Genomic DNA, 27,017 nt, shown 5'->3' with positions numbered 1-27,017 from the left:
CTGTAATTTAAGTTATGGCTATTTGTGGTATAAAAGTATGCGAAATTGAAAGTGAGAGGAGAGGGATTTTTTGGTCAAGGGCTAGGGGGTAAAAAGGGGTTTGAGGGGTAGAATTGTCACGCTGTATTTAGGCATCGAGGAAATGATTCAAATATAGGAGGCATCTCATTGTAGATTGCTAAACAAAATACACATAGGCAAATGTACCAAGATAGATAACACACGTGTCAAGCTATTGTACTGCACATTAAACCTCTTTTTGACAATGTCCTTGTTGCTGTCACCGTTGTGGTTTCGTAAGGTCCCTTGTGTCAGCTTTTGCGTCTTGCGACTTGAATGTTTTATTTGTGTTATAAGCTTTTTGGATGAGACTGGGTCCACAGTAGGGATCTCCTTGAACTCCTTTAGGGCTGTAAGAGTGAAAGGTATGATGCACTCAATGATGAACGATGTATTTTTTTACGTTGTAAGTGGAAGGAGGCTATTACACACTGACTTGTTTTAAACCTTAACTTTTTATACTTTAGACATTTTAAAACAAAGGACAACCGATATAGATATCAAGAAGTATTTTGTAGATTATTTAGAACAGGTAATAGAACAGTACTGCTATGCGTCAAAGGGTCAAAAGTAATTTCCCCCTACAAACAAGCTCAGTACAGTGTGGGGGGTATCCGACGCTCTCTTTTCTTTAATGGCGGCCCTTTGCGTTCAAATAGCTTTAAATGCATGTAGGTCTGAACAAACCTGTTGGCACAGGCAAGGTTACTACTTGCATCCCACTCCATTACGATCTGCTTTGTATAACGCGGTTTTCACTTTTTCGAAAGTGTTTCGCGGCAAGCTTTGGTTTTGCATTTCTACGCATAGTGATTAGTTTACAGACTCACCCCAGTTTCTCGACTTATCAGAAGTAAAACCAAAACCAATCGTGACTCGCTCACCAAACTTGTTTTGCAGGCTACATCTGCACGTTTTTGATTGGCTAACAGAGTGATTACTTTGAATTTGATTATTTGTTGCTTAAGCGATTAGGGTACTGGTACCCCCCCCCCCCCCACCCCCTCCCCCAATGCACTATCTTGTTTTTATCAATTGTGGTTTAATGTCATAGTGAAATAACACGTAAGTCTTCATTAACAGCTTTTCACTAATAGTACAATATAATTATCAGATGAATTATTCGTTGTCTTACAGATTGGCTCATTTGCTTACACGAAAGTAGTACTCAAAGAATTAGAAGAAAAGTAAGTACCTTTTAGCCAATTGGCCAAATTGAATAGCCACCTTGCTATATCAGCGTGTTATCGAACAGACAGGTGGCGAATAATTATGAAAACAAAATATAGTGATTCATGAAAGATACCGACTCGATACATACAACAATTTTCAGGACTTTATTTCAAAAACATGTAAAGTTATGACTAAAGGGACTTTCGATTCCACCCCGTTAAAAATGAATATGGGTGATACAGTGTATAGCCAGTAGCAGACAAGGTGCAAAGTGCTTCATAGCGGAAATGTCGTTGAAAATAGTTACATGTTTATCTCGTGAACTGGTGATGCTGTTGCAACCAACTTCACTTGTGATGTTAGGTAAAATAATCTCTCACTTCTTTTAACATTTCAGATCTCAAGAATTGATCGCTGATCTAGGAGGCAATCCTCATTTATCAGCAGTGGTTGTACAACTAGCAAAGCTCTATTCTTGATTTAGGTTTACAATAACACTCAGATAGGATAGGATGCTTTTACCCTTAGCTTAAAAATACTTTTAATGCTCTGATTGTAATTTTCAATAAACCGGTGAGGCGCTGGTCAATACTAAACACAAACAAAAAAGGAAAAAAAAACTTTGGCCGGAGCTACCCCAGATTCACTCGAGAAGTGACATCTCATGAAATAAAACTTTCAAGTAGCTTTGAAAGTGAGACTCTTTTTCTTTTATAAGGACCATTTTTAAAAGAACGTTGAGACTGAGATTTGCCCCAGAATTTAAGAAAATATATGATACGTTATCGCTCTTTTAGATACTAAAAACAAAAATTGTCCGTATGTTGTAGTCAGACAGTTTAATTCCGGACGCCAAGTTTTTATAGTCATTGCTAACTGGGAATATTGTGTCATTTTTTACTTTTTTTTTACTTTTTTATTTATTTATTTGATGGATAAACTAATCAACTTACTAATCCTTATGTTGAGTTTGAAGTTATCTTTTTTCCCTCTGAATAATACAAGCCTCTTCAAGAAATTGAATTCTAACTACAGTTAATGGCTTTTTCTATTCGCTGTAGCCTGTTCAATGATGCCCCTTAGCGCACAATATTTTACTTTTAGATGATAGTCTGTCTCGCATTGTTCCTTTGTCGTTTTGAAGATTTTATAACAAGTCTTTTGAATCTAGCTTGTGTTTTTGTTCAACAAATGCGCGCGCTGCCCATATAAACGTCATATAAAAGTTTAATGGAGCCGAAACCAATTGTGGAATTGCACGCATTTTAGGCATCCTACTGATGAACTGTTACGGCAATTAGATATTTGCAGGAGCGCCATTACGTTTTTTGTCTGCTCCCTTAGAATCTGACATCCGTACATAACAGATATTCTGCGATATACGTAGGTTGTGAAGATTCGTCCGAAATCTAGAAAATGCTGCACAACCCCAGTTTTAACTAGCTAAAAAATGTATGCTGTTGTCGATGTGTTGAATAGTTTAACAATTATCCTGCACACTCTTGGGATAATCGTCTGATTTAGCCAACTCGGCTTACGGCCTCATCGCCTGAGTTTTAGGCATGCAATATTCCGCGCGATTTCGCAGGACCGACCGCCTTTTCGGCCTTCACTCTTATACTGTCAACAGAAATTCTATCGTCATAGGATTTTAACAGAGGTGGCCCGAAAAACAGTGAATGGTGCTTTTTGATTTGAGGGTTTCGATGAATATACCAAATAGTCTGGGTGACATTTTGTACTTTTTTTTTTTCTACCAAGTGAGCTTTGTGCATTTCACTGGGAACTCGATTTGCTTTGAAATCTTCGCTTCCCTTAAGGCAGATGATTTACTGCTAAAGCAGGCCAAACGTTTACAAATTAGAACTAAAGTATTCCTATTTGTAAAAAGTAAAAAGAAGAGGCGCGCTTCTTATGTAAAATTAATAATGAGAAATTCACTTGAAAATTGAACTTGTATGTCGTTTATCCACTAGTTGGTGAAGCGTTAATTAGTTTTTAAAAGTGTTCACTTGACCCAGATGAGACTTGCAATACAAACACCTAGCGCATAAACTTGTGGTATTTGCTCCCCTACCAGTTAAAGATAAATCACCTTTACATGAGACTGTTCACAGTCCTCTATTTTTTCGTGTTAAATTTTTCTTCGATTGTTGAATGCAGGAAAAGAACGCGAGAGAACTGGACGCCAGGGCAAAACGGAAGGCGCTTCGTTCGCTGTATTCTCTCGCGCGCGTTCTTTTGCGTTGAAAAAATAGAGAGGCTGTGAAGAGTCTACCTTTACATCGTCGTATTGCCAAACGTTTTAACAAAGCTTCAGAAACGAACAATGCTTTTGAAAGACATTTGAACAGCCTTTCGTCGACCATATAATTCAAAACAAATAAATTTGTGTTGGGGTGGGGAAAGTGATGAGGAGAGCCGTGCGGTTCTTATTTAAGAAGTTGTTTTCCTTTTCAAACGCTCTGTGAGGTAGTGGTTTGCTTTGATTTTCTTAATTGTAATTTCTTTATGCATCTTCTTGAAAACTATGTATTACTTTTTATTAGCTTTTTTATAATTATTATTTTTCGATTAATTAGTGCTCAGTTACAAGTATTTTTTTGTGTGTGTTTTTTCGAGACAAAGCGAATCCGTTCACGACAGTGCCTGGCTCGGTGAAAGATGATTTCAGCTAGCTCGAGTTTCAAACCATTGAATACTGCAGGGTTTTTCATTGTTAAGTCGACCATTTAGAACGCAGAAGGGACAATTATTGGCCGGTTTGCCGTGTAACAAAATAGCTTGTTTATGACACTTGACCGCACATTACGACGTCCAGTACGACCCACTGACTGGTGGCCTGTTCCATCTTTCACATTAACACTCGATTCACACTTATGACAAAAGACAACCTGTTGCACTGATTTTAGTAATTTGTCCATGTCCGGGTTCATTGATTTATTGGTCTTAAACAATTCACTCGTTTGTGAAGTTTAATTTTCCACGGTTCGTCGTCTTCACTGGACACTTTTCTTTAAGCGACACTTCAGACCGGCAACTGAGAGCACTGTTTGTAAACTTCATATGGGTCATCAATTAGTAATAATATGTAGTCTAGTTTGCGATGAACTGTGTTGACTGTGGTATTGAGGGCGAAATTATCTGGCGCAAACGATATATCTGAAGAACTCCTTTGAAAACACAAGTGCAGAAGTTAAGTTTTCTGAGAAATGGTTAGAAGTTTCCCAATTTTAATCGTTGTTGTTTTGGCAACAACGCTCGTCCTGGTGGCTGGAAACAAACAAAGCAATTGCAGTGTCGATTTGTTCGCAATGGAAAAACTTCACAACAAAGCATTTTGCGAAAGAAGAAGGACATGAGAGTTCTGAAAGGAAAATTCAGTTACATTATACCAAGCGTCGTCCTGGTGAAGAGACAGGCTTTAAAAGAGACAACACATTTACAGATGTACTCAAAAACCTTCTCAATAGGGTTGACAACGCAAGACGTAAGGTTGTGGGATTAAATAGTCCGCCTAAAGCAAGTGTGGTGACATCTCCCACCCTGAAACCTGTGGTGGCAAATCCCGCCAATGCCTCGAAAACGACACCTGCACCAAATACCCCAGGGCCTTCAGCTGTCACAACTGCACCTAGCGCTAGTCCTACTTCCGGAGGCACAAGTACAGGCTCACCTGGAAGTGAGGCTACTACCGCTTCACCAGCCACCGTAACGAATTCCCCGAGTCCTACCCCGACAACCGCCGTGACGGCTTCAGCGAATGCTTCGTGTAATGCGTCTTCGGGATCATGTCCTAGTGTCAAACCTCCCGGAAGACATAATATCACCATTGCTCCTGGAGTTGTTCTTACTCCCAGTGGGGAGATCATTTTAGGCCCGCAACTCCCGCTCTTGATAGGAGCTGGTCAAACCTCTGGAGGTCAACCTTACCCATGGGTATCACCAGGCGCCGGGCAGCCACCAGGAACCGTGCCAAGTGGAATGGTAACGAGTGGTCATCACGGTGCAACTGCGCAACAAGGTAAGTTTTTTTATCGTAATGGCAAAATTTCACTGAGCTTATATCCACGTTCCATTGGCCACCAAATATACAACTTAGTTGGTTTAAAAGGTTATGTAGAGAAAACCAGAAACAGTAGTTTGGACATAAAATGAATGAATGCAAGGAATAGAATGGATTACAGTTTGTGAAATTTGATTTATTGACAGGATGTCAAAAAATCAAACTTGCCATTCTTGTGACAGTTTGATCTTTCTAGTGGGTTTAGTTATTATTTCTTCTTGATTCCTTCCCATTTTAAAGCCCATTTACACAGGCGATTTTTGTCTCGCAACTCAATTCAATTTTTGTCTCGTCAAAGTTGCGCGAAGTCTCCTACGATACGGCGGCGATTTTAATCGCCGTGAGTTTGCACGCGTGTAAACTAGCGGCGATAAAAGCGCCGCGATATCGCAGGAGCTTCGAGCCTGTTCGAAAAGTAATGCGACTTCGGCGCGACAAAAATGGCGTTAATCATGAAAACACGATATTTCAGCAGGGACAATGTCCTTTCAATGTGTCACATTTTGTTGTCATTGCTAGTTGCTCGATGGAGATGGAGATGGATACATGGAAGTCTTTTCCGTATTAAATTTAGTATCCAAAAGCGTAATATACTCCTAAGATATGTCGACAATTCTGCAGACGACATCGGTTGTCTTTTCTTTAAAAATCCCTCCACACGTAACAAATCACTACATTTGTGTTGCTTACAGTACTAATTAACACTTGACGGTTAGGCTCTGTTCCATTGAGTAAGCTGACAACAACAAATAGCACAACGGATCATTCACTTAAGTTAAACATACAATTAACAATTACAATTATATTATCCCAATATTAGGACCGTGCATTAATAAATTCAAGAATTGCATAGACTGGGCCAGCAAAGGAGAATGCTCCAGGAATCCTCCCTTTATGATTGCAAACTGCCGACGAAGTTGCACCAACTGCGGTAAGGACTGTGTACCTATTATATGTCGGTGGAGTTGATTTTAGAAAATAATACACTGCTTTCAGTCTGAAAAATGCAAGGATGTTTTACTCCACAGTCATTTTGGCCTTTTTTGTAATTTGTTTATTAATTAGTGAAAATGGTTTTGTAATATCTATTCTCTACTGCCATCTATGAACGTAATTCTGGTCTCACTGCCTTTGCTTGCCTTACCTCGCGTTGTCTTATACACTGATTTTTCGCTTATGCAGCGAAATGTGAAAATGAAGAAGTCCAGTGTGTAGAATGGGCGAAGGATGGCCAGTGTGGTAAAAACAGGCAATTTATGGAACAAAAATGCTGGAGAAGCTGTTCGAAATGCGGTAAGTGTACCCATCTATGGAAAGAAGATAGCCAAAAGAGTTTGTGTAAAATTCATGTTTTTCATTTCCTTTCTTTCACAATAGCTCCATGTGTGAACAAATTCCCCGCAAAATGCATCATTTGGGCAAAAAATGGCCAATGTTCTTCCAACAGAAATTTCATGGAGAAACAGTGCTGGAAAAGCTGTTCGAGCTGTGGTAAGGGTGGACATTTATTAGTTGAATGACTAACTAACTGACTGACTGACTGACTGACTGACTGACTGACTGACTGACTGACTGACTGACTGACTGACTGACTGACTGACTGACTGACTGACTGATTGACGGACTGACTTACTGACTGACTGACTGACTGACTGATTAGTTTATAGTATGAAGTGTATCTTAATTGCGCCCTTCTCTCGAAAGGGAGGTGTTGGTCCGTTTACAATAAATTATCTAACAACAAATTAAAAATACAAATGAAATACCAATAAGAGTAGGCTGTGATAATTTTTAGTAAAGTACCAACCCTTAGTGATCATTACTAACTTTTAACTTTTACATTTTACTTGGTTTTGTTTCAGCTAAATGCGAAAATAAGCACGAGGGTTGCGTGGATTGGGCTGCAAATGGTCAATGCATAAAGACTCCTCCTTTTATGTTCACGAGCTGCTGGAAAAGCTGTTCCTTTTGTGGTAGGCTAGAGTTATTTAATTATTGGATTTATGGCGAGTCTATATTTTATAGCCCCATTTTGAATTGTTGATACAGAAGGTTAAAACAATGGATTTTTTTGTTTTCATTTTTTCTCATTTTCAGCTCCATGCGTCGACAAACATCCAAACAAATGCCCACTATGGGCCAAACATGACGAGTGCAAGAAGAACAGGAAATTTATGGAAGAAAATTGTTGGAAAAGTTGCTCGAAATGTAAGAAATTAAAATATATTTTTTTAACTTGGTGTTGCGTGTTTTGTTCAATGTTGATTTCTTGCTTGTTTGTTTGTCTGCTTTTGTGTTTGTTCTTAGTTTTGTTTTTACAGCTTTTGTGTTACTAGCTCCTACATTTCATTTAATTATAATTTCTCGATATTTTTTTTCACAGGTTGCAAGGATAAGAATAAACACTGTGCAAGTTGGGCCAAGGACGGAGAATGCGCCAGAAATTCAGATTTTATGAACGAAAACTGTGCAAAGAGTTGCAACAAATGTTAAATACCTTATAATATTTGTCACATCAGATACTGAAAGTGTGAAAAGTCTTGTTTTTCCATTTATTGTGAAACTTGGTATGTGTTACACTAGGCGCTTACCTCCTTTCAGGAAAATTAAGAACCTGTTATTTTAGTGAGGTACTTGCAGACGTACACTTTACTAAGAGTTGTAGGGCGTCAACAGGTTTGAAAGTTAGTTGTCTTCGACTAAAATGGGTAGAGCTAAATGAAATAAAGCTTTTTCGCATACTGGAGACCATAAATTATCGATGACGTAACTTTTATGCGAGTCGTTGTCGATCAGCTTTGCATGTCGGAGTGCTGAACCCGCTGGCAACAACCCTTATGTCCATAACATTTGCTTTTTGATTAAAACAAATATCTGTTTGATAAATGGTTAAAAACTTGCGAAAAAGGAAAAAAAAAACATTTTTAACTTTTGTTTTTTTTTACCGGGACGATGTCTTAGTTTACGTCGAAAGCCTCCTAAGTTCTTGAAGACTGTCTACTGAGAAAGAAACTAGTTGAAGTAAAATATATGTGTCTTATCGCAAACCTGAAGTAGGTTTAAATTTGGCTATTTTGTTTATGGATAATGTTTTTGTTATAGAAAACGAAATAGTCGTCGACAACTAACTTAACTTCCTAACCTGTCGAGGCACCATTATATTTCTTCAAGAGACACTGTTGCGGACAGATGTTCTGAAGGCATCATGCTGCATTTATTTTGTCATCATATTTTTACAATCATGAAGCGCAAAACTGGTGTGAAACCTTTCAACAGAGTATGCGTCTCCAAAACAATAGGGTAAAATGCTTGGCATCTTAGAAAATTAAGACAAATTGCAAAATTTACACGAACACATGATGTCGGATGCCATTGCAGATTTATGACCAACCATCATCAGCTCACCAATATGACAGCGTCCGTGTATAACTTTTAAAGAAACGATAAATATTTGATTGTTTATTTAGGTAAGAAATGGTAAAAAAGAAATAAAAAATAAAGATCACGTTTGATAACGTTTTCGTTTGAAAAACATTAATTAAAGGGGGTAAGCTAAATCTAAGCTAATATTTCGTGCTCTGACTGCAGAGTTTGCTACGATATCTTCGGCGGACGCGCTAAACTGCATATGAATATAAGTTTAACGCTTTTTTTTTTTTCCGATTTTCGACCTTATTATTTGGCTTAACTTTCTAGCGAGGTCATCATGACGTCAATCGATTCCAATAATTGGTAAATGTCTGCAGATCTTTCTTTGTTCGATAAATTGTTGATGTTAAAACGAAATTAAATTTATAAACCCCTGCTATCAAGTATATTCAAGAAAAGGCCTAGAGGCGGTGAGTTTATTTTCTTTAACCTTGGGAAATCAAAACTTTGCATTAACGTCTACAACATAACACAACAAAACACAAAACATGCCATAACAACAGATCCTGCATGCCAAAACGTCGTGTTGTGTTAGTCAGAACTCCTGACATAGAAAACATAAAATAGAGCACTCTTGGAATGAAGTTTGCTTGTTACAGTTATTAACGCAATGCGTTATTAGCATTATGGAAAGACGTTTGCTTCTAATCCATGGAATCATTTTGAGTTCAGCGTTTTTGAAGGTGAGTTTGAAACGTTTTTGCTGTGTAAAAATGTCAACTTGATGTACTTCGTCATGTTTCCGTTCAACCTAGTTCCTTCAAACAGATGATACTTTATGCCTCTTATGGCTCATTATGGACAAGAGAAAACAAAAACAATGGATATTCGAAAGAATTCTATTTACCCTAATTTATCAAAGAACTACAGCTTATTCCATTTTTTTGGAATTCTGTTGAATTGTATTTAATCAAGAATATATGTCGGTGTTTTGCCTTGAACTTCTCCGTAAATGTATATTTAACTTAGGTACATGCATGCTTCAGTGGATCACTCAATTTGCAAAAACTAAGTCGAGGTTACACTTTTTTTCCAGTACGTAGTGGTTTGTTTAAAGGGATTATGAAAGTCAAGTGAAAATATCTTTCACCGAAAATCGCCAGGAACTAGCGAGAAAAGGAATGGAAACCCTTTAAAAAATAAAATACAACATAAAATATTATGGCCTGGGTGTGATTGATCACAAATACTGTATTTAATCTGACGTTTCGTGTGTAATAGAGGGATTTGTGTTTGAATTTACCCACAGGGTTTTGCCAATGATTCTAAAGAGCCAAAATTAAAGTTACAACTCAAGGTAGATGACAGTGAACCCTTGTTTCAAGGGTAAGTTTAGTTACTGAAAAATCTGCTCTTCTTTGTTTATCTTCTTGTTATTCGTCTTCTTTGTTTTCACATGCTTTTTAGCCGTGCCGTATGTATAATTGAATGTTTTACTGTCTCAGTTAGGAATTGAAAACAATTCTCAATAAGAGGAAGAACAATTCTCCGTTGGAGGAATCCTCAGCTTGTCACATCACATAACACCTTTCAGAGAAAGTCGTGAAATACCATAAAACCTCCCTTCCGATGACTCAAAAGCTTTTAAGAGCCAAAAGTCGTTTTTCTCCAATAACACTGCAATTCTACTCCCGATTTTTCACCCTCACCGATTTGTCAAACATCTTTTTTGTTTGTTTCCTCGGTGTCTGAAAAAAAATATATCAACATAATTGTGACCTCTCACGCGAAAACGTTCCTTACGGAATCCGTGTGTTCGGAGAAACGCGCGGCAAGCGAACGGATAAGAAACGGCTCGATGAGCCGTTCTACACGGATACCGAGAACGGCTACACGGATGTAAATTTTCGTTACACGGATGAAGTTGAACGGCTACACGGATGTAATTTTTTTTCGCACGGATGAAGTCGAACGGCTACACGGATGTAAATTTTTGTTACACGGATGAAGTTAAACGGCTACACGGATGTAATTTTTTTTCGCACGGATGAAGTCGAACGGCTACACGGATGTAAATTTTCTTCACACGGATGAAGTCGAACGGCTGCACGGATGTAAATTTTCTTCACACGGATGAAGTCGAACGGCTACACGGATGTAAATTTTCTTCACACGGATGATGTCGAACGGCCGCGCGGATGAAAAAAGTTTAAACGGCTTCATTCATAACAAAATAGCAAAACTCCTCTTTCGAACTGCTCCGAATAATATTATCGCAAAACAGTCGTAATACAATAACACTGATTACATAAAATCGAATTGTTCTTCTAATCTGCATTTTGAATCAAAACTTTGAATTAAACTTAAACTGTATCGAATATCTCAGTCTTTTGAGAGGACTTGATTGTACTGGCGAACATCCAGGCTTTCTCGGCGGCTGCAGGTCCTGAAGTGATCGGGGAAAAAAGGAAACGAAATCCACCTTTTAGTTTCCTTTATCACTCACAAACTATGTGCAAAGAAATGTTTCTCAATTTCTATGGCATTAGCAAGTCCCGGTTACAGAGGCTTCTGGAGCATTACCAACATCATGGCATATTTCCGCGGGTTCACGGCAACAGTAAAAAGTCAAAGCATTCAAGCAGATTTTTTTCTCAAAGTTTTTTTTTTCTTGCTTCTACGCGCGTCACAAAATCTAGTAAAAGAAGGCCGCAATTGTTTAACTGTCCCGCGCTGCGAAATCATTTCAAAGTCAAAGCATTCAAGCAGAATTCTTTCTCTAAGTTTTGCGCTTTTATGCTTCTACGCGAGTCACAAAATATAGTAGAAGAAGGCCGCCATTGTTCAACTGTCCTGCGCTGAGAAATCATTTCATAGTCAAAGCATTCAAGCAGAATTTTTTCTCAAAGTTTTTCGTTTTTATCCTTTTACGCGCGTCACAAAATTTAGTAAAAGAAGGCCGCCATTGTTTAACTGTCCCGCGCTGCGAAATCATTTCAAAGTCAAAGCATTCAAGCAGAATTTTTTCTCTAAGTTTTGCGCTTTTATGCTTCTATGCGCGTCACAAAATTTAGTAGAAGAAGGCCGCCATTTTTCAACTGTCCTGCGCTGAGAAAACATTTCATAGTCAAAGCATTCAAGCAGAATTTTTTCTCTAAGTTTTTCGTTTTTATCCTTTTACGCGCGTCACAAAATATAGTAAAAGAAGGCCGCCATTGTTTAACTGTCCCGCGCTGGGAAATCATTTCATAGTCAAAGCATTCAAGCAGAATTTTTTCTGAAAGTTTTTCGCTTTTATCCTTTTACGCGCGTCACAAAATTTAGTAAAAGAAGGCCGCCATTGTTTAACTGTCCCGCGCTGGGAAATCATTTCAAAGTCAAAGCATTCAAGCAGAATTTTTTCTCAAAGTTTTTCGTTTTTATCCTTTTACGCGCATCACAAAATTTAGTAAAAGAAGGCCGCCATTGTTTAACTGTCCCGCGCTGCGAAATCATTTCAAAGTCAAAGCATTCAAGCAGAATTTTTTCTCAAAGTTTTTCGTTTTTATCCTTTCAGCGAGAGAGCGTGTTCGCAGCAACGGGTCGACAGTGTATTCCAACGTAACACGAGGTAATACTTTCTTAGATCTCAAATCAGAAGCGCTCGAAATTTGCATTCCGTCAAGCAACGGAACATTTTCTCGTAACTCGTTGAATTGAACTTAGTTTTTAGTCTTAGATAATTATTCATTCGATGATCGAATGTTATAAAAGCGAAGATATTTCAAGAGCAGAGAAAAAAAACATCACATTTACTAAGGTGCAGTTTTTAGCTCATGCCATATGAACGTCTGTCAACTTTCTTGTATTTGTAGCGTGTAGCTTGAGCCGCTTCAAGGGCTGACGAAACTTTAAACGGATAGCTTTCTTTGTATGGAACGGTTGAACGGCTAGTAAATTTCTTCACACTGAACGGCTACACGGCTCGAACGGCTAGTAAATTTCTTCACACGGAACGGCTACACGGCTCGAACGGCTAGTAAATTTCTTCACACGGAACGGCTGCACGGCTCGAACGGCTAGTCAATTTCTTCACACGGAACGGTCACACGGCACGAACGGCTGAAAATTTTTTTTACACGGAACGGCCACACGGCACAAACGGCCCTTAATTTATGTAACACGGATAGCTTACACGGCTCAAACGGCATCCCTTTCCGTGCACACGGCTACTGAACGGCAAACGCGCGGCTATCCGTGTCAAAACGGCAAGTCCTAAGGAACGTTTTCGCGTGAGAGGTCACAATTTTGGGAAAAGAAAAAGAAAAGCTTTTTTTTTTCGTTCTGAGAGTTTGTTTTGTTGACACAGTCACACCTCTTTAGCCAGGCTTCCATTAAAAACTGAGGAGATTGATATATCCATTTCTTTAATTGTTCCCTTCTCATTCAGTTAACACCTCAGAAATGGAAATAAACCTGACGAAAATCAAAAACTTTATGTATTTTTTTTTATTTTTCTACAATAAAAGAAATGACAATAACACTTATGCAAATGCTATGGGTTGTATTAGTCAACTTTCTTGCGACTTTTATTTTTACCGAACGAGAATAAAAACCACTGCGAAGAAAAAAAATATATATATCTTACAGGAATGACGTAATCGATGATTACTTTACCAAGTGCAGCAACTGTTATAACCATTTTCATTCTCCTCCCTTTATTTTATTTTTTGATCCTGTTGTTTCTTTTATTTTTACTTAGAAACAAAACCAAACTCCACCTCAATGTCACTCATGCCAGCAATTCATCATCAACGGCAATTCAAGTAACACTTCATATAGGGTTATCGTTTAAAGGCGAGTTGACTTCATTGAATTTATTTCCCGAATCAGTGAGTCCAGACGTCCAAGGACCGAACAGCCTTGAGGTATGATTCTTTTCACCTATTCCATTTAAATGTATAAAGTCGTAGTGTAAGCTTTGTGGTCGGTAGCTATATTTCAAATATCGGTCATCATTAGTGTGTTCGAAAATGGCATCCTTTCCACCTAAAATGCGGCGGGATAATAAAATAATTGACGTGCCTCGTTATTTTTTCGCTTCGTTCTTTGCTAGTTCCATTTTTTTGGCATCCTTTCCACCTACAATACGGCGGAAAAATAAAATAATTAACGTGTCTCTTTATCTTTTCGCTTCATGCTTTGATAGCTCCATTTTGTCTTGTTTGGGAGAGGATCAAATGAATTCAAAATATTGTTGATTTTCGTTTGAATTTGTCAAATTTCGTTGAAATTAGTTTGTATTACTTTTGTCATTATTGTATATAATACAGTGGACTTGATAACGGTCGAGTTATTCATACTTTCATCTTTTTCCAAATTGTACTGCTTGTACAAATAAGTAAAAACTGTGCCAGTGAAATTATTACTCTGCTCTAATTATCTAGAACTTTTAACGTTGTGATATGAGATAATTTAACTAACATTTTGATTTCTGTTCTGTCGCAACAAAAATATAGCTGCCAGGAATAGATTTTAATTCTGCGTAACGAATTACTTGCTCTGGTGCAGTTTATTGTTGTATTTCCTCTCCAGTTCAACTGATTTACACCTTAGTTGCTTAATTGTCTTTTACAACTACACGTGCGTGCATAACCCTATTGTACAGGATATTTTAAGGGACATTTTATGTTAAAGGTAAAGAAATAGGATCTTGGAATTGGCGGCTTTTTATTTGTGCATCAGTAATAACGATGACCACGTTGTTATGACTGATTTTGCTTTTACAGTTTAACAAGCTTGATCTACAAGATGAATTCTCAGCTCATGGTGATGTGTCTATTGACCCTGATGGACTCACCGAGCCTGGTCACCTACACGTAGCTCACGTGATCGCAACATTGTCATACAGCAGCTATCAGGACAATTACACAGATCCGAACACCGGGGAAAAAGTCGAAAAAAGCATACAGAGTGCTTATTATTCGTTCTACTTCTACGCTTTAGGTTTGTATGGAAAGCATTGCAAAAATAATGATATCCGTGATGTTAGAGGGGCTACGTCACAGTATTTTTTGCCTTTATCCGATTATTTTCAATTTTTTTTTTTTTTTTTTTTTTTTTTTTTTTTTTTTTTTTTTTTTTTTTTTTTTTTTTTTTCCCCTCAAAATTAAAAAAATATTTCTAAATTATTTTGAAAATACTTCCCTTCGGCGAATAATTGCTAATTTGAGGAATCCTCAAATTAGTAGCTTTCTAACGAAGAAAAATACCAACGGCGTGAAAAACACCACAAAGTGAAAAAGGCTGGTTTCGATTGGTAAAGATTAAGACGAATTACGAGCAACAAACTTGAAAAAAAAAGACATTTTTTTTTTCAAGTTGAGTCGCCCGTGACAAAGCTCCCGTTAATGTTATCATATTATTACGACGAAATAATATTAATATTCTGATGTTAATACACCGTCCAACGAAAGAGGAGTAGAACTGAAAAAAAAAAAAAAAAAACGGTAGGTAAATACCGTACCCTATACCGTATAACTTAAAACTACATAAAATAATTTTTCATCTTTCTTTATTTATCAGCAAACAGTCTCCTATCGACATTTTGCTGACCCAAGCGGTATGCAGGACGTGTGTCACATATGCACCCAACAAAAGGCTTTGCTCATAATAAATTTCTCCATAGCTCAGTGGATAGAGCTCCCGCCCATGGTTTGGCAGGTCATGCGCTTGAATTCCGTCGGGGACTCAGATTCAGTTTTCTTTGTCCCACGCTCGTGGCATGATGATTATTACAACTTTCTCAAAATTTACCATCTTTCTGTATTTATTATTGGTTTTGTTTTTTACCAGATTCACTTTGCGTACAACCGCTGGGCATGAAGAGTGGGCGCATCAAGGAGAGCCAAATACTTTCATCTTCATTTTATAAAGAGACTCACGCGTCACTCGGTCATAGTCCTCATCAAGCCAGGCTTGGCGGGGCTGGGTACTGGTCACCAGTTGGTGGAAGTGCATCAATTGACAGCGAGCAGTTTCTTCAAATTGCGTTCGAGACACCCATTCAGTTGAAAATGGTTAGTACAAGGTCACAATCAAATAAAGGTATGCTTTAAAAAAAACCGCATGAGACGAGAAAAGAAACAACAGCACAAATGAACTCAATTCATTTTGTTTTAAAACATTAACACTTCCACTTTACTTTAACGCTGCGAAAAATTGCTGAATGCCTTCATCCCTTTAAACCGAGACGGAATCCTGCCTTGGTCTTTATACGTTTCAGCTCATCCCTAAAAAAGAGAAGCTGTTAAAATGTATACGATGCAGTAATTTTTCCTTTGCTTGATGCCCTAGATTGTGATACAAGGAAAACCGAATTCTACAGAACATGTCAGAACGTTTGATGCTTTGACAAGCAGCAACGGAGATGTTTGGAGAACGGAAAAAGCAATGATTCCAAAGGTCGGTGAATATTGTTATTTGGAAAAAGTGTGCATTTTTCATTTTTTTTCAATAGATTGGGGATGAATTAGAAACTTTTATTTAGTAAAAGAAGCGAAAAAAATATAGAAAATGCGATTATAAGCTTGAGATTTCTTTGAGGTGATAGTTGATGATAGTTGAATCAGATATGACCTCAAAGAAATTGAAAGGAAATAATCTAATTGTTTTACTGGAATTTTAACTCATTTTCCTTCAAATGATGATTTCTAAATATTTTTGTACATATGAACTAGCAACAAACTTCACGCTTTAGCGAAATCGCGCGCACGTACTAATTTGTGATTTGAAACTTAATGTTAAGGTTTTTTAAAACCTTAAAATCAAAAATTAAAATTCACACCGGAGGTCCGACCGGTCCCAAAAGATGGAGTGAAACACTTTCTTTAAATGATGAACATTGGGCAAAGATATTTAAATTAACACGAAAACTTTGCATGGAAACGAAACTAAAAGAATTTCAATTTAAATTGATTTATAGAATCGTTGTGACAAAGAAAGAACTATTCAAATACGGTATTAAAACAGACGATAGATGCTGCTTTTGTGGGGAAAAGGACTCAATCAACCACACTTTTATTCACTGCTCTTTTACGAAATCATTCATACAAAAAGTCATTCTGTGGTTTAATACAACGCACAATTTACAGATCTCTCCAACAATAGAGCAACTTTTATTTGGAATTACCTCTAACTTATATAAGAAAAGTATGACCAACAAATTCAATTACTTTACACTACTTATGCGCTATTATATCTATAATTGTAAATTAAATAATAAGCCTATTGTCCTCCATGACTTTGCGAATGCTGCACAACAAAGAGAACTAATTGAAAACACCGTTGATAACTCAGAAACCAATAGAGGGTAAAATATCTCATCTCTCCTTAACGTGTAAGGAGTTATATTGTAAGTAACAAAAAAGAGGAAGAAGATTGTCACCGTAGCTGACTAAGTAACTAAGTAACTAAGTAACTGTACATAGAGTAGTTAAGAAAAGTAGGGTAATTTGTAGTTTGTGTTTAAGTCTGCGTAGTATTGTAAGTAATTGTATTGTTGTTATTGTTGTTATTAATAAAAAAAAACAAAACAAAAACAAAACAAAACAAAAAAAAAATGTAACGGTGAATTTCCCCGTTTTAGTCTCCTTGGCAATTGAATTGCCCAACAAAATTTATACGAAAAGAAAAAAATGTTGCATTCTGTAGACGACCTTCAGCCACTAGACACTAATGGCTGATAGTGTGCAGTATCTCAGCCAATCAGATTGCAGAATTTGCATCAGTATACTAATAAAATTCTACTTATAACATTTAGTATATATGGGCAACTAGTATTGACCAGCTTAAAGATGAGTTAACAAATCACTATAAACCATCAAATTATAACTTCATACCTACTGAGATTATAGCTAGCTTACTGGCTTACTGAGTAAGAGAAACATCGGGAGAGGCAGTACGACCGACCGACAGACCGACCGACCGACCGACCGACCGACCGATCGACCGACTGACTGACTAGCTGACTGTTATATTGATGGAATGACAGACTGTCTGACTTACAAACCCACCCCCACCCACACACACATTGCATGCTCACCTAAAGACTGATATACTGACTGACTGACCTGCCTGCCTGACAGACTGACCGACCGACCACTAAAAATAACTATAAACAGCTCCTTGTCTACGATCAGACTTAGAAGAAGATATCCGACACTACTTTCGCTGTATAAAAAGTTGTTTTACTTTTTTGAATCGTTTATTGAAGGCTGTTATCAACGTAATGAGTGGAGATACTGCAGTTCCAACTGTCTACCAATCTGTCGCTGCCACACGCTTTCTACGGATACAGCCAAGGTCCTGGTATAAAGAAAGTGCCCTTCGTGTCGAAGTTTACGGCTGTGTTCTTTCAGCAACAGAAACACAAGGTTTTATTTTGATGTTCAAATTGTTTAGTTGCAGTTGTGTTTGTTAGATTGCCTGTAATAGGCCTTATTCGCGGTAGCTGCCATGTTTGTTTTCCCCTTATAATGCAAATTAGGCACGTCATTTCTGATGGAACAAGCAAGCTTAAATCGAAAATTTCAGCTGAATTCTTATTATGTCTGATAACCTTTCTTCATACCATACTTTGGTTTCAGTTTTGTGGTAAAAAAATTCTAAGTTAAGCAATTTTGGCGCTTTCATAAAAAAGGAAAAGGCGAAAGTCTCATGGTTTTCACCTTGAGAATGCTTCTGACTATTTTTGTCCTTTTTTTAACTCGTAAATGAAAGTGAAGAAGCTTAACCTGAAATTACTACGGGGGGATGAACAAACCTGAGGATAAGGACCAACAATAGATAAATGTCATTAATGGCCCCCCCCCCCCCCCAACATACCAGCCCTAAGGAGCAAAAATTGCAAACTCTAGACCATCAACTTTTTTATATTAAAACTCTTGTTCGTGTAATTTATTGACGCAGACGAGTTTCCTTCACTTGGATTGGAGAAACAAGTCATTGCCGATGCTCAGATAACAGCCTCGTCCACTTCTGATCCAGTGAAGACAAGCGCAGCAAGCGGTCGCTTAAACTCTGCCCATGCTTGGTGTTCGGCAACTTCCAATGAGCAACCTCTTTATCTTCAAATTGACCTGAATGAGATGCATGTCATTACATCAGTAAGTACATTACGAGAAGAACAATTTCTCATACTTTTGGATTTGCAACTGTTTGTTGTGCTTGATTTTTGTTTCTTTAGGTGGCTTAGTTATGCTGCTTTTCGAGGTAATAACAAACATTAAGATGAAGAAATGAAATCGTAATGTAATTTTATTGCGAGGCATTTCCTGTTACTTGACAATCCGCGGTTTTTGGTTCTCTGACTAATCAGGAGACTGTTCATGTACACGGCGTGTATAAAAGATTAGTGATCTGTTACGTGCGGCCCTTCCTACTATCGCCATCATCCTGTGTTAAACTATCTTGTCGCTAGATCGTAAATATTCCCACCGCCTCCCCAGTCCCCGACCCGCCGACTATCATTTTGTCTTTCTTTTAGTCTTAGTATTTTCTAAACGTGTGGATTGTTTGTCCCCCACCTTTCCTGAAGAGATTGTAATTATTGGCTTTTATCATTGTTTTAAAACAAAACGTCACTTTCGTGGCCATTTTTTTTATCCCAATCAGTTGGTTTTTGAATCTGTGTTCTACTTTTCTCTTCAGCAAATGGGTGCGACCCATGCAGAGCTCTCGATCTCGTAACCTCCAAATAAATGCCTCGCAATAAAAGGACTTTTTATTTACCCATTCGCTTTTACAAGTTATAATGAAATGATGGGTATTTATAAGTTTCTTTCAACTTTTACAGATCTCTTCTCACTCACGCAACACGGATGAAGGCAGGTTTGAAAGCGTAACAAAATACAAGTTGGGTCATTCTGAGGATGGAACCAGTTGGAATATTTATCAACAAAATGGAGTTGACAAGGTGGTTATCCCTTTCATATTTAGATGCATTTTAGGTGTTCTTCTTTTCAAAAACAAAGATCTTTTCATTTACTTTTTCTTCTTTTAATCAAACTGAAATGAACTGGCCCTTTTAATCCGTAGGAGTTCCTTGGGAACTTAGTCGAGAATATTGTAACAAAGCACCATCTGGCTATTCCAGTGAAAGCGCGATTCGTTCAGTTTCAACCAACAGAAATGATATCTTCCGTGTGCATGCGTGTTGAACTGTATGGAGAGAAGTCCACGATAGCTATAGAAAACACTGGTAAGACCATTATTTTATATTTAATGTATTTGTTTTCTCTTTGCGTCCTTGAAAGAGACACAACGTTTCAACTCAGCAGCGGTGATATCTTTGCCTCCGCTTCAACCTCCACCTCTATCTACCCTTCCCCCTACCCCTGCAGTCAATACAGCAAGGCCGATACTAGGTGAAAAAAGAAGACCTTTACGAGACACCAACAGGGCCTGAACCGATAAAGCAGGGCTGCAACCGCGAACAGCAGTTTTGTCCTTTTTGGGACTCATCAACGGGGTGTAGAAGATTTAAAAAACTACAGTGCAAGAACCAGCGCAGATAATTAATTGCAAATGGCTCGTACACTATATCATGTTTCGTACTTTGAACCCACTTTAACCCTGCCCCTGCCTCTGCCTCTGCCCTTCTCCTCTAATTCTTTTTCTTCCACTTCCCGAAGCTCAGGGTCAGCTTCTAAACTCGACTCTCCTGTGCTCCCGTTTTTCTGTCTTCGTGTGAATGAAACACTTTCTTCCTTGTCAATTGTCTATTAACTCTCTTTGCAGATAAACCTGCAGTGTATCAGCGGAGTATCCTTTTAGATGCTATAAAACGAAGGCTTTTCTTATGCAATAAAGATGTAATAAGGTAAATGATACGTTAAGACCGCCCAACCATGGGAATGTCAATATGTACCACTGAAACTTTTTATAGCAATTTCCATAGCTTTAAAGTGACACTTCGTTATCAAAGACAACCAAAATAGGTTTTATTATTGATAAAGATTTTTGCTGTTTGTTTTTGGTTCATAGGGTTTTGCCATTTATTTTGCCCCTATTAGCCCCCATTGGATTTACATCCCTATCAACCACAGGTTATACCGTAAAGTTCTGAAAATAAAAACCCTCGCTTCTTTTGGATTAAGCAGTCTTTTCCTATCACTTCTTTTGGAGGGTCGCCACTTTTCGGGAGTCGTACCATATGCTGGGCATTCCAACTAAATAAAGTAGATGTTCATTATACGAAGAGATTAAAATAATAAAACGTGTTGAACGAACATTGTATTACATTTAAAACATTTTTGCTAACACATCAAGTTGCGTTTGTAGTCATTATATTCGGGATTTGCTAGCAACGTAAATTTAATCGCTACTTTCTTTGCGGGACCTTACTTTTGAAACTTTAGCTAAATATACGGTAATAAAAAGTAAGGATTATCGACCTGAAACGAGGGATTGGTGTTCTCTTTTAATTAGATCCTTAAAAGACAGAAATTTTTATTGATCGTAGTCAAAACCATAGACAAAAGACAGGAGTATTACACATACAGTAAGGGTTGCTCACAATTATAACATTTACAAATGCAGTGATTATTTTGTCATTGTTTTGTTTTCATTTCCGTTATTTCGTTCGTTCGTTCGTTTGTTTATTCATTCTTTTTTTTTTTTAACTTCACAGCAGCAGATCTGTGTGCTTCATAGTAAAATACACAGCAGATGAAAGCTGGATAGGTAAGCAAAATATTTTAGCAACATGACACAAACCGCCTGGGATGTCGTCACTGAGAAGTGAAATCCACACAGGCTTTCAGTAATTGCGGTATAGTTCATCCTTAAAAAAAAACATTTCAGCCTTAATAACGGGTGAAATTAGTAACACTTCCTGTCGAAGAAGCACGACCCGTCCCTCAAGTGTCTTTCCGATAAGGTCTTTGTTTTAGCCCCGTAATCCTACCCTTGTCCTTCACTCTAGAAACCAATTTGTAGTGCGAAGAAAACACCCTTGATCATTCTCAATATTTAATTATTTCAACAGCCATGGATAGACGCATCGTCAGCATTCTTGGTTACGATGAAACAAAGGAAGTAATTTATGGTGTGGCACGAAACAGAAAAACCTACGTACGCTGCAACATCACAAAGTGTGTGTCCATTGCGAAAGAGTCTTGGCTAGCGATAAGAGATTCCCAAACATCAATCTTAGCCACAGAGATTGTTTTTGTCCCAGAGACGGGTCATGACTTCACAGATGCGCCCATTTCTGTGTACAGATTGACTGATAACGAAGGAAATATGTGGGGAGGTACATGCAGTTTGTTTTCAATCACAGTTAAATTATAAAAGAAATATGTAGTATATTTATATTAACCCTAGGACGTACAAGGTGGGAGGTGGGTGGTTGGATTACACCCCCCTACCTTGAGGTTTTTCCTTTTTTTAAAGGATTTACTTTATAATGCTGAATCTTTCAGTAGTTGTTCATTCCTCCCTTACGGAATTTTTGATATGTCATTCATGTGTCCATGTCTGGCCAAAAAAAATCGTCATTAAATTGTCATTTTTTCTTTATTTTTCAGATTTTTAAGTACAATTGTACGGTTTGTTTAATTTTACATCTCATGGGCATTCTGGGTTGATTGTGCATAAATTTCAGTTTTTTTATGACTTTCTAAAAAAAATGGCACAAAACCAAGATTGGGGCTCTAATGACGTCACAGCCAACAAAAAAATATGTCATCGTGGAGAGTAAGCTGAAGGCTTTCTACTCAGTTCAAAATAATTTCGCTGTGCATTAATAGAATACCCCCCCCCCCCCCTCTCCCTCTCCCCTTGTAACGCGGTAGGGTTATGAATTTACTTGCACCTCCGAGAATTAATCTACCCATACCAGGTTTACTCAATAGACAATTTTTATGATTAACTTTAAGTCTAGTTGTAATCCAATACTTAAGATGATAAGAATAAAAATTGAGGTCATTTATTGTTTTTCATAAAAAAAACATTATAAAAATAAAAATATAAAAAAAGATCTTGAATATTATTTTTATGCCTGCTACAATGTCACGGTGGTAACAGTCCCTGAAAAAAAAAAACTTAAATTCATGAATGTCTTTCATATATGTCTTCATAAAAATAATAATAATAATAAAAAAGAAAGAACAAAAAGTTAACATGGCAGCAACTGATGCCTTAAAAAATGAAGGTCGTATTACGAGACTAAGATTTAATAGCTCTCTACTTAAGGCGTGCGTTAAAACATTTTGAAATTAAAACCTAGTCTTTTTTTTTTCGTCCACGCCTGGTTATTAACCTTCCCCCCCCCCCCAAAAAAAACCGCTGAATAGGGTTAACAATAATCTGGGGCATATCGGTTTTAAAAAAAATAACTTTAAAAGATAGGTAAACATAATTATGCAGCTTTCTATTTGTTGTTTATATTCTTACGTTTTCTTTTTTTATTGTCAATTTAAGCTTCAGCTGTGGGTGTACACCTTTACCGAGTACAACGGCAGGAATGGGAATTACAAGCCAAATGGCGAGATAAAGGTATGGGTGTCATTACTGGGGTTTAATACATGTGTGCCCACAGCAGGGACAAAATCTCAAAATCCACTTCAAATGTTCAGAATGAACAGTTCCCAGGGTGTGTTTGTTTGGGGGGGGGGGAGAGGAACTCCCATATCAAACAGACGGGTATGCCCGTCGGAAATTTTAAATTAACTTTCTAAAGGAGATCAATCTGTGCATGGCTAAATCTTTCTTCTTTCGACCCTTAAAAATACGAAAATGCTTAAAATAGAATTTATATCCCTAATAATTTATTCGCATGCAACCCTAAACGGGACCTTGACAACTAAAAGTATAGTTGTTTTGCCCGGAACACCCTTAAGTGAGACCAAAATCCGATTTTTTTTTACTTCTAAGTTAGACGACGAGCATCCCCGTCTATTTCATATGGGAGCCCTCTCCCCCACCCTGCCCGGGAAAGGGGGGGGGGGGAGTCAAACATGATTTCTCATCTTCTTATAATATTATTTTTTATTTTTTTTCCTTGCCAGATCTAAACAAGTGTTACAGTGGACCTTGTGAAAATTCTGGCACTTGTGTTGGGAATATTTCAGACTATAAATGTATTTGTCCAAAAGGCTGGACAGGAAAAAACTGCGATAGTATTTATACTCCTGGTTAGTCCTTTTTTTTTGTTAAAACTTAGGTGTTATTGTACAGCTTTCCACCTCTTGTGTAGAAAATCCGTTCGAATGATTATTAAAAGGCTTATGAGAACATAATTATAACAATTGCAAGGATAGTTCCCAGGAGGTAACGTGGCCTAGTAGTTAGGGCGCTGGACTTGTTATCCGGAGGCCCCGGGTTCAAATCCTCCTCCCTGCCACTAGATGGATTTGTGTTTAGTCGTCCCGAATTCAACTTCTCCACGCTTTGTAAATAGCCAACTGGCATTAAATGTTTTGACTTACTCTCGGTCGGAACACACTTAGAAGTTATATTATATAATTTGATTCCATTTTAAGCAAAGAAACCCCCAAAACCTAACCACAGATGTCCCAACCGCCCGACAGCGTTTCGATGTGTTCCCATACAACGTGTTTTACGTTTATTTACTTTGATTTTAAATGGATCCAGATGTTAATCGCACATGCCTTCTATACAAACTCATAAAATTATCCTTCTTTTTTTTTTGCAACTCGTTTTCTGAGATGGAAAGCACTTGTTCGCCATTTTCGTGTTTTAACCATCGTAAAAAAAATATCCTTGTGAAAATTTAAAAAAAAGTACATAATTTGGATAGCTTCATTTAATTATTTACCTGAGTGGGTTTTTTATGATTATTTTTAGCTGTTCGACCTCGTGTTCAAGCTATCGATGCCAACTGTAGTGGAACCTTGGACATGGATCAAAGGACAATAAATAGCCCGTATTATCCAAGCAGCTACGGCAACAGCAACTTTTGCACTTGGCTTATTAGTTCCTCGCACCGAGTCAAACTTGTTTTCACGAGCTTCTTAACGGAAAGCGGTTTTGATATTTTGTATGTCTATGACGGAACCTCGACTTCTTCCTCACTTATAGGCGACTATGATGGAGACATGGCGGGACACATTGTCGAAAGTACCGGAGAGCACTTGTACCTTGAGTTTTCCTCTGACTCTTCGATAACCTATCAAGGATTTTTTATAAATCTTGAAGGTAGGATCATATTTTTCCCCAGGTTGTGGGACCCTGATATTAGGTGGCCCGCGGGTATTTATGAGGCTGACGGTTCCCTTTTTAAGCGCGTTTTAAAACGGGAAAACGTGAAGCGATTGCTTAGATTTTTTAGAATCTGAAAAAAAATGCTTAAATTATATAAAATGATAAATTTTTTGGCGCGATCAACGCGATTTCTTTAAGTTATGAGCGATTTTCCGAAGCCTTCGTTTTTAATAAAATGCGATTATTTCTAAAATGCACGATGAATTTTTTTTTAATTAACCCAAAACGCTGCCAAAAGTTGAGTTTACTCACAACAATTCAGGAAAATCCACTCCGTAGATTTCCTGAACGAGCGACATCTTTATTTTGCCTTTGAAAACTGTTGTGTTGACTTGACCGTCGCATTTTGATACTTATTATAACCTACCACATTTTGAGGCTGAGGTCACCTTATCTTTTGTGATCGTGTATATAATAAAGTAGCAATAATAATGGATGGATCTTGAAAAATAAAAAATGAGAAAGCGAAATGTCGATTTGTTTTCATTTTTGCTGAGTAAGGGTTTCCGGTTTCTCCCTTTTTTTCGAGAGGGTGTTTACCCTGATCTTCTACTGATGAATAAACCGTTCCTGCACATGTATTCCCTGACGGCAGAAGATCGTGCGGAATTTGGAGTAACACCCCTCTTCGAAAACAAGAAATTCATGCGGGGACGCGTTAGAACTTGGAAAGAAATGTTCCGACTTTGCGATCGATTCTTTCTAAGGAACATGCTGGAACTCGGAAACTTTGCAATATCCTGTTCTAGCTGCAGCTTTAAAAAATGCAAAAAAATCGAAAATTTTTTCATTTTAGTCATTTTGAATTTTCAATTGACTAAAAAATTTTTGCTATAATCTTTTCTTTTACACAGTGCCTCCTCAAAAGGGATAATATCACATTTATCGACGGTCAAGTCAGACGAAACAAAAGTTTTCAAAGGCAAAATAAGATGCTTTCAGAATTCGGAGTGGATTTTCCGCAAGTTGTTGTGAGTAAACTTCAATTTTGGCAGCGTTTTGGGGTAATTACAAAAAAATTCATCGTGGCATTTTAGAAATAATCGCATTTTATTAAAAACGAAGGCTAAAGAAAATCGCACATAACTTAAACAAATCGCGTTTGGTCGCCATAAAATTTATCATTCTATATAGTTTAAGCATTATCTGTCAGATTCTCAAGAATCTAAGCAATCGCTTCACGTTTTCCCGTTTTAAAACGCGCTTAAAAAGGGAACTGTCAGCCTTATAAATACCCGCGGGCCACCTTAAATAGCAGGAAAAAGCAGGAGATAGCCGAAGATCGTCGTAAATTTTTAAAGAAACCCCAAAACGTTACCAAAGTGCCGTTCTGTGGGTGTAGCACGAATCCATCCGCATCTACAATTTTCTCCTTTGCGCTTTGTAGATAGCCACTCAGGTCGGTCGCCTCAACAGTTAGGATTGTTTCATCTGTTGGGTTTGCTTGATGTTGGTTTCAATTCATGTATTAAATTCAAACCATGTAGAGATCAAGGTTTTTTACTATTTATTTTTACCATTTCAAACTCGGGATATACCAGTTATATTCAGGATATCTCAAACGGTGGTCAATTTAATTTTTAACACCCTACACGTTTGCAATCTGGCGAACGATTTTATCATGTTAGAAGGTACAACGGTTTTCCCCTACTTGTTCTATTTGGAAAATCCCCAGGGATTTATCTCTTAGTATTCACAGTAATAATGAAGTGGACTACTTATGTTGTTATGATTATGTCAATTTCCGTCACGTTCAATTTTTTGTTCTTGTCTTTCAGCTGTACAGTAGCCTTAAAGGCGGTTCCAAGGAAAAGCAAAGAATGAACATTGACAGACAAAAAATCGCTTACAACCTTCATAACATGTACAAGGATAAATAGTCGTAATTTTGATGGCCGTTTTCCCAAACCTCTAGCACTTTTTAGCCACTTAGTATGCCCAAACCATGTATTATATGTTACGGTCGTATAAACAAGGCCCGCATTTAAGATCACGGGAAACATTCAAAACAAAAACAACAACAACAACAAAAAGGCGAGCCGAAGATGAGCAATTATTACATTTGTCAAGTGTTCACAAATAC

General features: G+C 37.6%; 2 protein-coding genes and 1 pseudogene across 5 annotated transcripts in view; all 3 read left to right on the top strand.

The window, feature by feature from the left end:
- The window catches only part of LOC144664887 (geranylgeranyl pyrophosphate synthase-like), a 9,852-nt gene extending 6,205 nt beyond the window's left edge, over positions 1–3,647 (top strand). Inside the window, exons 8-11 of the mRNA XM_078526094.1 lie at positions 358–425; positions 528–592; positions 1,198–1,247; positions 1,631–3,647. Coding sequence (XP_078382220.1) covers positions 358–425; positions 528–592; positions 1,198–1,247; positions 1,631–1,712 — 265 coding nt within the window. The 3' untranslated portion in view covers positions 1,713–3,647. The remainder of the gene's footprint in view (positions 1–357; positions 426–527; positions 593–1,197; positions 1,248–1,630) is intronic.
- Positions 3,648–3,801: 154 nt separating this feature from the next.
- On the top strand, positions 3,802–8,814 carry LOC144665261 (uncharacterized; annotated as a pseudogene). The gene is made up of 7 exons (XR_013572906.1): positions 3,802–5,257; positions 6,120–6,230; positions 6,482–6,592; positions 6,677–6,790; positions 7,162–7,272; positions 7,397–7,507; positions 7,683–8,814. The product of XR_013572906.1 is annotated as an uncharacterized LOC144665261 (transcript).
- Positions 8,815–8,891: 77 nt separating this feature from the next.
- On the top strand, positions 8,892–26,967 carry LOC144665215 (uncharacterized). Of its 3 annotated transcripts, none has more exons than XM_078526405.1 (17): positions 8,892–9,411; positions 9,978–10,054; positions 13,410–13,575; positions 14,437–14,653; positions 15,503–15,726; positions 16,004–16,111; positions 17,922–18,081; positions 18,617–18,813; positions 19,503–19,622; positions 19,745–19,907; positions 20,447–20,528; positions 21,345–21,391; positions 21,696–21,962; positions 23,132–23,206; positions 23,719–23,844; positions 24,518–24,868; positions 26,713–26,967. In XM_078526405.1, the coding sequence occupies exons 1-17, from the start codon at positions 9,355–9,357 to the stop codon at positions 26,721–26,723; spliced, it is 2,448 nt and encodes an 815-aa protein (XP_078382531.1). In that variant the 5' UTR covers positions 8,892–9,354; the 3' UTR covers positions 26,724–26,967. The 3 variants fall into 3 exon arrangements, with proteins under 3 accessions (XP_078382531.1, XP_078382530.1, XP_078382529.1); XM_078526404.1 differs by having other exon boundaries at positions 21,342–21,391; XM_078526403.1 differs by having other exon boundaries at positions 8,893–9,411; positions 21,339–21,391.
- Positions 26,968–27,017: the final 50 nt, after the last annotated feature.

The sequence above is a fragment of the Oculina patagonica genome, chromosome 9 (assembly GCF_052425735.1).
Source record: "Oculina patagonica isolate OP01 chromosome 9, crgOcupat, whole genome shotgun sequence".
Classification (NCBI taxonomy): Eukaryota; Metazoa; Cnidaria; class Anthozoa; order Scleractinia; family Oculinidae; genus Oculina; species Oculina patagonica.
The sequence above is the reverse complement of the archived record's forward strand: the minus strand, read 5'-3'. Positions and strand labels throughout refer to the sequence as shown.

Bases quoted from the DNA above. Each gene is read 5' to 3' on its own strand.
- LOC144665215 (XM_078526403.1), top strand. From the start codon at position 9,355: ATGGAAAGACGTTTGCTTCTAATCCATGGAATCATTTTGAGTTCAGCG. The intron at 14,654-15,502 runs GTTTGTATGGAA...GTTTTTTACCAG, and splicing joins GTTCTACTTCTACGCTTTAG to ATTCACTTTGCGTACAACCG. The intron at 23,845-24,517 runs GTTAGTCCTTTT...GATTATTTTTAG, and splicing joins CGATAGTATTTATACTCCTG to CTGTTCGACCTCGTGTTCAA.